General features: G+C 57.7%; 1 protein-coding gene across 1 annotated transcript in view; it reads left to right on the top strand.

The window, feature by feature from the left end:
- The window catches only part of RAPGEFL1 (Rap guanine nucleotide exchange factor like 1), a 21,562-nt gene extending 11,802 nt beyond the window's left edge, over positions 1–9,760 (top strand). Inside the window, exons 9-14 of the mRNA XM_025202944.1 lie at positions 422–512; positions 1,835–1,885; positions 3,009–3,096; positions 3,600–3,664; positions 6,204–6,258; positions 6,969–9,760. Coding sequence (XP_025058729.1) covers positions 422–512; positions 1,835–1,885; positions 3,009–3,096; positions 3,600–3,664; positions 6,204–6,258; positions 6,969–7,093 — 475 coding nt within the window. The 3' untranslated portion in view covers positions 7,094–9,760. The remainder of the gene's footprint in view (positions 1–421; positions 513–1,834; positions 1,886–3,008; positions 3,097–3,599; positions 3,665–6,203; positions 6,259–6,968) is intronic.
- Positions 9,761–12,155: the final 2,395 nt, after the last annotated feature.

Genomic DNA, 12,155 nt, shown 5'->3' with positions numbered 1-12,155 from the left:
CCCAGCACCTCCCTGCCAAGCCCAACCCCCGCCCTGGTGGAGCCTTGGCTGCATGATGCCAGGTGCCCATTGTGCTGTCTCTAACGCATGCTGACAGCTTGCGATCATGACACCTTCAGTGGCTCTGGTAACAGCAAGGGAGCTGTCCCTGCACACCAGGTCAGGCATGAGCTTGTGTGCTGGGCCGAACTGATGCTGCGGGAGGAGGGACCGGGGGGCCCTTGTTTGATGTCAGGCCAAGTGCTTTGGGACAGGGAGGAGTTACCCCACTTTCCCAGAGCCTGATAGAACTGGTGCCCTGGACCTGGCTCAGTGCAGACCATGGCTTGGAGGCTGCCAGCCAGCCGGTCACATAACCACCCTGGGGCTCTGTCTAACCCTTTCATGACCACATGCCGAGCCCCTTGCTCTGTGTCCACAGATGCAAGCAGAACCAGGACATGCTGTCATTCTACGCTGTGGTAATTGGGCTGAACAATGCAGCTGTCAGCAGGCTGCGCCTCACCTGGGAGGTAAGGGAAGGGGCTGGGCTGGGCTGGGCTGGGCTGGGCTGTTCTTAGGACAAGGGTTGGGGAGTGTCAGGGTTTCCAAGATGTGCACACACACAGTAGGGCAGTGGTTCTCAACCTTTTAAGATTTGAGGCACCCTTCCTTTGACTCGAGGTCTCCTCCATAACTAGTGAATTAAGCAGCACCCAGTATCAATATCTAACTGATTTATTACAGTGCTTGCCTCTTTGCAGTGGGGCTAGGCAGGGATGAGCCTGCACTTATCTTCTCACAGCTCACAACACCCTTCAGAAGCTCTTATGGCACCCTACGGTGCCCTGGCATGCTGGTTGAGAATCACTGTAGTAGGGAGTACTGCCCTCTCACTGTCGTTGCTAGTCCTAGTGCTATAAGGGGTGCTGTCCCCTCAGAATCTCTAGCCCCACGGCACCTGCCTGTCAATTGAGGGGGCACTGTGCTGCTGTATTCCATATGTGGTTAAAATCGAGGGCTCAGCCACTTCCCCCAAGCCTTTGCCAGCTGCCCTTACCCAAAGACCTGGCTTGAACCCCAGAGCTTGGCCTAAGCTCACCCTCTTCTGCCTCCTAGAATTCACCCCTGCAGATTCGCTTGCATGTGTGATGCCTTTGCCATCGCACTCTGCCCCAGTGCTGGAGGAGATGGTTCCTTGCACATCTACAAAGCCTGCAGCTCCCACCTTATACCCCTTCATTGCTCTTTGTCGTCTTCTTCCCGTGCCTAAATAACAACCAGAGGAAATCATCAAAGGGGCCCCTCCCACCAGAGAGAGGGCAGAGCCCCTCAGGCCCCCCCAGCACAGGAGAGATCCATGCATGAGCAATGCCAGGCAGCTGTGCAAGGGGATGAGCAGAACACTCCTGAGCCCCAGCACCTGCCACCCCTTCCTCCTTCCTGGGCACCAGAGGCCCTGCTGTGGCCTGTGCTGCCAGGTCTGAGCCCCCTGGCTGCATTCATGGATTTGAGCAAGGGCCTTCTGAGACATGCAGTTCTCCCAGGCAGAAGCAGATTCAGTTCAGTTTTATTAAGGATTCTGACTGAAATCAATGCTCCTGGAAACAACATGAAAACATACAACCATAATATAAATAAATTTAGGCAAAAATAACAGAAATACAAATATAATAATAAAATAGAGCCAACCATTATAAACCAAGCAGAAGCATAAAAGGCACCCCCATGAGTTGGCATGAGTATGGGGCACAGAGCCCTGAGTCCAACGTGGATTTCATGCAGGATCCCCAGCTGAAGGGGATGCATCAGTGGCATGGCTGGGGAGGGACTCATGGCTCATTTGTCTTTCCAGAAGCTCCCTGGCAAATTCAAGAACTTGTTCCGGAAGTTTGAGAATCTCACGGTAGGACCCAGCCCTGGGTTCAGGGTGTTGAGTTGGGGTTGGGGGGGTGTACAGCTGGCTCCACCTTGGGCTGCTGCTGGCCACCTTGTGCCATATGTGCTGGCAGGGGAACTCTGTGGGGTCCATCTCAGCAGCCAGGTCCCTCCAGACCCATGACATGCGTGCAGGGCAGGAAGGGGGCTCTGGGATGGCGGAGAGATGTCCCTTCTTGGCTGCTCTGCTGGAATCTGGCATAGTCTACTCTGGACGGGTAGCCTGGCACCCCCTGTCTTGCTCCGGGGTCTGTCACCACCTGGGCATTTCCCAGTAGGTATCTCTGCTCGGGTTAATCATCAGCCCCCAAGGCCGTGGTGGGGGCAGAAGCTGGCAGGTCAGCCCTCTCACCCCTCCCTTCCCTCCCCCCTGCTGGTTGATGCAACCTGTAGCCCTACACCCTGCCTCCCCTTGGTAGCGGGCAGGAAGGGGGCGGTAAGTACCGACACAGTGACCAGCTTGCCAGCTCTCTGGCAGGGGCTTGCGCCACGTGAGCCCTGCTGCAGCTGCCCCCACAGGTGCTGCTCTACTGTCTGGCTGAACTGCTCTCAGCCCTAGCCTAGCACCGCTCCCCCTTCATGTCCACCCCAGCTTGGCCTGTCTCTGCAGGGGTGGGAGTGCCACAGGTTACCTCATCACCCTGAACTTTGCATTCAATTCTTACATGTCTCTCCCACCTGCTCCCTCACCATAGGCTTTAGATTCACAGTCCCCAAATGGGATCTATCCCCAAGCCCTGAGGTTTGCCATGTGTGGGCTCCAGGTCATCCATCTGCCCAGTGGCTCCATGTGGGTGCATCTCAGAGTTCCCATCACATGGAGAGTTAGATCAGCTTGGTGCTGTGGGCCTGAGCCACTGGCCCAGTGCAGCATGTTCCTCACGCTCAGCCAGCCCCACAGAGGGCCAGGCCAACATGAGTAATGCTTCACACCAGGGTGGTGTGTTGCACAAGGGGCTTGCATGGGGGTACCTGACTCAGTGGCCCAGACCTAGCTCCCTCTGCAGTGCAAAGCCCAGCCCCATGGATGGTCTCATGAGGGGCTTACCTGGTCTGGACCCTCCCTGACCTGTGCTCCCCCTTCCATGCAGGACCCCTGCCGGAACCACAAAACATATCGGGAGGTCCTCACCAAGATGAAGCCACCCATCATCCCCTTCGTCCCCCTCATCCTAAAAGGTGAGCACTGCACAGCGACTTCTGCCCCTCCCCTGATGAGCTCCTTCTCCCAGGTGGCAGTGGTCCCCACAGCTGAGGGCCCTGGTGACTAAATCTTGGTCCCCCAGGGGTGTACAGCCCACTGATTAAAGCAGGGGCCATGTTGAGACTTCTCCCCAGGTGTGCGACTGAACGATGGGATATTTCCAGTCTGCACCATACTCTTAGTCAGCTGCCACGCTGCTCCCCAGAAGCAGTTGCATTTCAGTGCTGAGGATGCACAAGTATTCCTGTCGCCCCTAGGGCTGAGTTCAAGTGCTGCAGTGGATGTCCATACATCCTGCAATACGTGAGCACCTGCCTGGGTCTGGATCCTGCCCTGTTTGCAGTACGGCTTCTGGGTGTTGCCCTGTGCCCCAGTGCAGTGGGTGGGGTGCAAGTGTCAGCCACTGGCCTGGGGCAGCCTGGCATGAGGGGTGTATTTCCCTCCTCTGCTCATCTCCCCCTGTTCCTTTGCTTCCCAGACCTGACATTTTTGCATGAAGGCAGCAAGACCCTCCTGGACGGACTAGTCAATATTGAAAAACTGGTGAGTCCTTCCAAGCCTTGGCACTACCTGCCCTGAGGTCCAGCCATGGCCCTCAAACGAACCAGACTCCTGGCATGACTGTCTTCAGCTGGTCTCTTCTCCGTAAGGGATTTATCCAGTAGCCTAGGTTTTACTCTCCCCCTCCAGCAACCCTGCAATCTCCTGTTCAGAGCATGGGTGCCAGGACACCTGGGTTCTAGTCTTGGCTCTTCCTGGGCAAGGATCTTCTGCTGTATTATGTCTGTTATGGTAGCATCTAGAGACCGCCAGCTGACATCTTGGGTGTTGCTTGATCCTGGGGTGAGAGACCGCCCCTATCCCAGACAGCTGGCAGACTGCACAAACGGAAGCTGAGGCACAGAGGGGCATTGCCCAAGGTCACATGGCAGGTCAGTAGCTGAGTTGGCCAGTGACTGGGCCTGGGGTCTTGGGGCAGCCTGAAGGTCAGGAACCTGGCTATAGAATAAGGTCTGAGTTACCTTCACCCCAGCCATTTCTGGCCCTGCTTTGACCTGGAGCCCCAGTGCTGGACTCTAGCCTGGCTCTGTGTATACAACTGCCCTCAGCTCTGGCTGCTCCAAGGCTGGGCTTGAGGGTTTGGGGCCTGACTGGGGGAGCTGCTGTGACCCCAGATGCATGGGGCGCTGAGCTCTGCCTTTGTTGAGAGCTGACCCAAGGGTCACAGCCTCTTCCCTGCATCACCCTGGGAGTGCTCTCTGGGCCCCTATGGCTTAGTGGGGCCATGGTACAGGTGCAAGGAGCCAAGCGAGGGGGTTGCATGTAGCTTTGGGGAGCAAGCGTCTCCGTGGTAACGCCACTTGCTCTCCATAGCAACTGGCAGCAGGGGGCCGTGGCAGGCAGGTGGCACACTGCACAACAGGCAGCCACGCCAGGAGCTCAGCACTCATGCTAGAGCCTGCCTGGTGGGGAGGAGGGGCAGGCAGCCCAGCGTGGGCCCCTGGGACCTTCTGCCCCCAATCACTCTGTCCCACTTTCTCTCCCCGCGGGGTGGCATCCTCACGTCCTACATCTTGGACCAAGCTCCTTGCTGGCATAAAATGAGTGGCTCCAGATTGAGGGCAGTGCTCCTGAAAGCTGAATTCCCTCCTTCTGCTGTGTGTGTGGAGGGGAGACTGAGGGAGGCTCTGCCCCCACTCACAGTGCAGGCAGTGGGGGCGGTCTAGGCCAGCTGAATGCAACATGTGGAAAAATGCCCCCTCATCTCGTGCCAGATGGCACTGCATGCCTGGACAGGGCTCAGCCAGTCATGGTGGGGGCAGGGGCTGATGCTGGAGCCTGGCCATACCTGCCCAGGCTGGTGAAGTACAGCTCTGAGAGCTGCTCCTGCCCCTTGCACCATGGTGTCCTCCGGTGCAAAGCATGTGCTGGGGATCACTGTCCTGCCTGGCCAGTGCTCAGGGCTCCCTGCACCATGGGACCAGTCCTTGGCATGGACCTTCCAGCTGGCATCCCCCCTGCACCCCAAAGTTTCTTCCCCCTCTCCTCCCAGGCTCTCAGCTTTGTGCATGGAGTTGAGGGCAAAAATCCTCCCAGGCTCTCAGCTTTGTGCATGGAGTGGGGGGCAAAACCCATCCCTGCCTGCCATGGCCTGGCCTGGAGTGAGTGGGACCCTGCCTCCCACCTGGTTCCCCTGCTTGCCTCTGCTCTCTGGTTGGCATGGCAGGTACAACAGAGTTTCCAGTCACTGAGCTGTTCTTGCCCCCACCCCAAAGTCATGGTTGTCCCTAGCCTGCTCCATAGTCCCTGGTGTATGGGTTGGGGAGGAGGGAGGAACTTGGAAGGGCCTTAGGGTCTGCCTTTACTTCTCAGCTTACAGAGGTGTCTGAGTGGGATATTGGACTACTGACCCCCTTCCACCTGTATACACCCCAGGGTGGTGCCCAAATCCTGCTAACTCGGCTCCAGGGGCTGGGTGTCTCTCTCTAAAGGATGCAGGGATTTCCTGTAAGAGGCGCTATGATGCCACTCCACACCAGGCCATGGAAAGGAATTGTGGGGTCTGCCATAACAAACCAGCCCTCCTGGTTCACAGGGGCTTGTTCAAATACCCTCCATCCACCATGCAGGTGTGTCCCTAGTAGGGCGTGTGGTGCCCTCTGCTGGCGTGTGGCTGCATGTGTTGGTTAGGGAAGATACTGAGCAGATGTTGTTGAACATCTGGGCTGCAGTCATGCCAACCTGATCTGCTGTGCCAGGGAGGGCACAGGCCCAGTGTACATGGCAGCCCTTCCCCCAGATACTCTGTTGTGGCCAGGACAAAGGGGTTTTCCCAGCTGGTCATGGCTGAAAGGGGGTGTTATCTGCCGTCATGGGGCCTGATGGCCTGTGGACAATGGCAGGAACTGCAGGGCTCCGTGCTTACAGCAACTTGGGTGGGAGCTCTGGATTCTGCAGTCACCTGTCAGGGGCCCACACATCTGGTCAGTGTGGATCCTGCTTGGCTCTGGCAGGATAGCCCAGGTAAGGCTTGTATTGGAGCCCACCGCAGTAATTACTTATTTGTTTCCCACCCCCACAGCACTCAATAGCTGAGAAAGTGAGGACAATCAGGAAATACCGGAGCCGGCCCCTCTGTGAGTATGAGCATCCCCTGCCTAGAGACTAACTCATGGGACATTCACACCCATTTAACTGGACTTGGCTCTGGTGTAAAACAGGAGCAGGCATATGAGATATAGCCCTTCCCCAGGGTAACTCAGTCACATATGGTGCGCAGTTACTTCAGGAAAAATTAAGGGTAAAACTATACCTGGATAAGGTCCATCTGCGTAGGTGTTGCATGTCCACAGTTTATCCTTGAGGAGCAGTGTTTGCGAGGCAAACAGACTAGTCTGCTGCCTCCTAGTGGTGAGATGTTGTAATAGTGTCTACCTGGTGATGTCCAGGGGCTGGTTGACCATCTGTCTGCCCTGGCACTGGGGTAACCCCCATCGATGTTCAAAACTGATAGTATTACACTGGTTAAACCTGCCGTGTGCTGTCCAAGCTGTCAGACAGGCTGCAGCTAACAGGACAGCTCTGGGGCAACAGGGTTAGAGGCAAAAGACCAACCAGAAGCTGGCAAAACACTTGCCCCTGAGTGGTGACTCTTTGCAGGTGACATCACCCAGACCAGCTTGATTGGCCCCATTCTCAGGGAGCCCTCCCCAGCTGGCAGGGCTGATTTCTGGGGCAGAGTCAGCCAGCAACTTCTGTTCCCAGCTGCAGGGGGCTGCTGGTGGCTCTGGCTTCCTGAACTCTTGGGGTCCGTTCCCCTGGATCCTGAACCCTTCTTCCCCCACAGGCCTGGAGATGGAGTCGTCGCCCAGCCAGCTGCAGACCAAGGCCTACGTGCGCCAATTCCAGGTGATCGACAATCAGAACTTGCTCTTCGAGCTCTCCTACAAGCTGGAGCCGAGCAGCCAGTGAGAGTCATGGGGTCCCGCTGCCCCAGTGGGGGGCACTGGCACAGCCCTGCCCTGCCACACTGAAGCACTTTGGCCATGTGCCCCTTGGTGCCAGGGGCTGGAGCAGGCGTGGTGCTGCGGCATCCTTGGCCTGGCGCGGCCCGCCTGGGTTTACGGGATCTGTTGAACTGTAGGTGCGTGCCCCTCCCCTGTTGGGAGGGGTGGGGGTGGTGCCTGGTCTCTGCAGGGGTGCAGTACCGTGTCACGCTGGCGTGGGCACGAGAGGCTGCCCCCTGTGAGTGGTGCCAATGGGTGGGCGGGAGCTGAGGACAGCACGTAGTTGGGGGGTGCTTGTATTCTGGCCTCTTCCGCTGCCCCAGGGGGTGGAGGGGGCACTGTACCCCTTCCCCCCAGCCCCTGTTCTCCCTCCCTTTATTTATCTCTTCTCTTTCCCACAGTTGTGCATGGTGCCCCTCTTCCTGGCTCTGTTTCCCTCCCTCACCCCTCCCCTGGGACCTTGTGCTGCCACCCAGCCTCTTAAAGGTCATGGGACCCCCAACCCCTCTTGTCTCAGGAGCTCTGAGGAAATGCCAGGTGTTTGCAAGGAGAAGGGGGACCCTCCTGAGATGGGTGGCATCTGTGGGCCTCTGGGGGGGGAAGTAGAGCATGCCCCCCCATGTGGCTCTGGCTGCAGGTACAGACCTCCCCACCCTTGGGCTGCACAACTGTGCATTCTTGCTTCTGCTGTGGAGATCCCTTCATGTGTCCTGTTGAGTCACCATGGGGGAAGGGAACATGAGACCCACATAGCTGGGAGCAGGAGCCCCCACTGCTTGTGAGACAAGCCCAGTTCCCTCCAGCCTTCTTGTCCTGAGGCAGCTGCTGGGGGTGGGGCTCGTCCTGCCCCACACCTTGGGCTTCTCTTTGCAGTGTGTTCTCCCCCTTCCTGCTTCTTGCCCCTGCCCCACAGAACTGTGACCTTCTACTTTGTGCCAGCCAATTTCTGTCTCAGCAGCTCAGCCCCATGGACTCTTCTGATCTGAGCTTCCTGCCCAGGGGAGATGGGTTTCCCCAGCACAAATCTCAGCCATTTGGACAGTCCCATGGCTCTGGACACTGCTGTAGCCCTTGAGCTGCACAGCAGGGCTGACTGGTGTTTTGTCTGAAAAGCCTGAGCCCCTGGAGTCACGTGATTGCAGGAGCCTCAGCTTTCACTGAAACAAGAAAGAGGCAGGGGGAAGATTCTCTCTCCTGGTCAAGAAAGGAAGCTGGGGGCTGTGTCCCCCACCCTGGGAGGTCCCGGCAGAGGTGGATTTGAATAGCTCCTGATTCTTAAGCCAGTGTTAGAACTGGGGGTGCCTGGTAGCTGCATGCTGGGGCTGGCTACACTACAGCCAGCAGGAGCAGTGGGGTGGGGGGAGCTTCTTCCCAGAACCCATCGAGTGGTGCCACAGAGCCCAGGATGAGGGCCATGGAGTGGGGGCGCAGTGTGGAGCCTCTTGATGGAGGCCGAAGCCAAGGATCAGACCAGCCAAGGCTCAACCACTGCCTATCAGAGGTGAAGAGGCAGTGGCCAGAGACCTGGGGGGAGGGAGCTGATCGTCCTGATTTACCTCCCACTGCTCTGTGACCCCAGGATGGGGGCAGACAGAGAAGGCTGGTCTCCCTGCACTGACCACCCAGGAGCAGGGTCTCCCAGGGCCCTGTACCCAATGCTATGAGTCTCAGAGGGCTGGCACTTGGGATGTCTTTTAAAGGAACTAAAGCCAATTCCTGCTTTTAGGCCCCAGGTGTCTGAGCCCACTGCCTTGAGACCCGGCTTTTTCCCTGATGCCCCCTCCCTGTTCCTCTTATCCCCAGGTCCCTGTCCCCAACACTGCCACAGCAGCAACTGGCTCCATCCACTCAGTGAAGCCAGTCGCCGCCTCCCCCCCCCTTCTCCTGGTGTGGCTCCAAAGAGAGGGCAGGGGCTGTGTTTATAGCTAAAACCCCCTGGGGGGCTGCAGAGACTGATCCAAGGGGAAACCTGTGTCTCCCTCCTTCTCACAGGAGGCAGCACCAGGGGTTGCCTGGCTGGGAGGTCACCACAGGGCTGGAGGGTCTCAAGGAGGATTTCCTGCACTTCCATCTTGTTCCTATAATTTTTTCCGGCTCTGCAACCACCGTGTCTCTGCTGAGCATCTTTGTCTGCCTTCACAGCTGCTCTCTCTGTCTGTCTGCTCAGAGATTGTCCCCTGCTTTCTCTCTGTCTCTTTCTACATCTCTCTCTCTCTCTCTCTCTCTCTCTATATATATTCAGGGTCTTGTTTCCTTCACTGCTAAGGGTCTCTCTCTCTTTCTTTCCCTCCCCCTGTTCCCCCCCCAGTTCTCCCAGACCTTACACGAGAATGTATATATTTTGTACCAAAATGCTCTCTAATTGTAAATTTATTTTTTAAAGAAAAAAAAAAGACAGAACCTTGTACCATATGGAGCTTTGTACAGTGACTTTTCTACTGAGCGGGGGCATGTCCCCATAGCGTGGAATGTAAGCTGTCCCCTGCCCTCTGGGCCCAGCTCATCCTGGGATCTATGTCATTGCCCTTCATTGTTATTATCTTGCTAAGAAGCACTTAAAGCGGAGGAAGGGGTCCAAAAGGAACTGGAAATAAAAGGAAGCGCTGTCCACTCAGTTGTGTCCAGCAAGTGAATCACAGGGACTTGCCGGCCTGGCCTGGCTGTGGGGTATCGGAAAGGCAGAGCAAGGAGCTCTTAGCCTAGGTACTTCTGGGTTGAGGACAAGTGCCAGGCTGTGGGCAGGAGCCCAATTGTCATGCCATAGCCTGATTGTCATGCAAAGCCCAGTGGGAGTTGCAGGCTCCAGTCTCAGCCTGGGGCAATTCATCTGTTCCTCCTGTCATCAGAAGAGTGGTGCAGAGGGAGTGGGGGAGGAGGGGTTGGGGGAGGATGCTTAGGGAACCGCTTGCTCTTGGCAGTGCAGTGGCATCATAGAGCACCTATGCTGGTTCAGGACTCTGGTGTGCTAAGTGCTACATGACAGCACAGGCTCCAGCAGAACCTGGCAAGGGTGATGGGCCTAGCCGGAATTCCTCATCTTCACCCCTGACCACTGCAGTCTGCTCAGCCTGCCCAGTGGGGGATGAACTGGGCTTTGTGTGGCTTAGCATTTCCAGGGGTCTGGATGGGGAGAGGGAAGAAAAGATCTTTCAAGACCTGCTTTTAAAGTGTAAGTCCCTTTTTACCCCACTGCCCTCGGTGCATTTCACAAGAGGGGGAGGTTGTCTAAGTGGCCTTAGCTCTGCTGTGCTCTTTGCGCTGTTCCAGTGGTGGCAACCTGGGAACTGCCCTGTGCCCCAGAAGGTAGGATACCTGCACATGCATGCAGCTAGACCAGCAGTTCTCAACCTTCCTGGATTTAATACAGCCTCAGCAACTGCCAGCTTGCTGCTTTCATGTTATGGCAGCACGAGCTTAATGTAGCTGTGACGGTCCAGAAACAATGCGAGAGGCAAGGAAAGGAGATTTTTCCTGTTAGGCCAACTGGACCGTTGGGATCAAGTGAGAGGAGGAGCCCTCCCATGTAAGGCACTCTTCACCAGCTCCCTGCTTTCACCCGGTTCTTGCCAACTGAGAAGCGCTGGAGCAGTGGCCCTGGCGCAGAGAGTTCAGGAAGCCACGGGCAGCAGCGCCGCATGCTTCTAGCACCACGAGTTCCAGCCGGGCACTTCTGGGCTTCTCTTGTAGACCTTGCATGCATGCCTGGCCATGCCAGCCACAGTGCACTGGGGCCCGCGCACCCCAGGAAGGAGCTCAAGGCCCTGCCAGGCGTGTGGCCTGCACGCACGGATGCCACAGTAGCGGTGGCTGTGCAGTGGTGCAGCCCAGAGGCCTGGGGCCTGCTCTGCTGGGGCTCCTGCTGCCAGCCCAGGCGCCCAGCAGCCGAGGCCACTGCCACTGCCCGGCAGGGACCTAGGGAAACCCTCCATTGTAGGCAGGGGATGAGTGACCTTCCCATCATGGCCGGGCGAGATAGTACTTTGAAGACCTCCCCAACGTGGCGACAAAGACCAGCCTACTGCGTGACCTTCCCAACATGGCGGCCGACCACCTCAACACCCCCCCCCCCCCCCGGGGGCCACATGACCACCCCAATGTGGCCGTGGCAGCCGTCCTTCCGCGTGACCCTCTGAAAATAGCCGGACGTTGCCATGTTTGCGCGCCCCTCGGTACGGCAGCCGAAAGGAGTCAAAGTGACCGTCCCAACATGCACCCCCGCTCCCCTGCCTCAGACTATAGTTTGTGTAAGATCGCCGCAATGCGGCTGAAGCTAATGGCACTTCCACGTGATCGCCATTTGGCTGCCCTGCGGAGCCAGTAAAAGCGATCTGTTCAGCCTGGCTACACGGACTGCCCCAGCCACGTGACCTTCCCCACATGGCTGCCACCTCTGTACTTTGTGTTTGACCTTCCTAACATGGCACCACCATACGGTGCAGACACCGGACTGCCCCTTTCTGTGACCATCCCAACATGGCTGCACCGTCTCCCCCCGTGACCTCCCCAACATGGCGCCGGGTCGTTTGTTTGCCTCTTACACTCGGTTGTCCTTATCACAATCTTCCGATATTTCCCCACTCAGACCTACCTGCCACTTTCAGCACGGTAGGCTCCGGCAGTCTAACTTGCTCACTATAGCCACCTTGTCCGAGGCCTTGAGGCCTGACCTTCCCAATATGGCTACCACACTTCAGGCTCCCATGTTGGGAAGGTCAAGGTCTTGAGGTCTGACCTTCCCATCATGCCTGCCGCGCTGCGAGCTCCCCATGTGATCTCCTCAAGATGGCCGCCATATCGCCTGACGCCCCCAATATGGCCGCCGGCGCGTCTCCCTGCCCCTCCCAGTATGGCGACCGGAAGCTCTCCTGCGTTAGCCCGTTGAGCGCCCCGGTCAGCCACGGCGGCAGCGGCGGCGGAGGGGGCGGGGCGCAGCGGCGCTCATGCGCAGAGGGCGCCGGGGCTGCCATTTTGTTTGGCCGCGGCGCCTGGTGGCCCGGGCGGGTCGCGCCCGGTTCCGGGTTGGCGGG

The sequence above is a fragment of the Alligator sinensis genome, unplaced genomic scaffold, assembly GCF_000455745.1.
Source record: "Alligator sinensis unplaced genomic scaffold, ASM45574v1 scaffold886_1, whole genome shotgun sequence".
Classification (NCBI taxonomy): domain Eukaryota; kingdom Metazoa; phylum Chordata; order Crocodylia; family Alligatoridae; genus Alligator; species Alligator sinensis.
The sequence above is the reverse complement of the archived record's forward strand: the minus strand, read 5'-3'. Positions and strand labels throughout refer to the sequence as shown.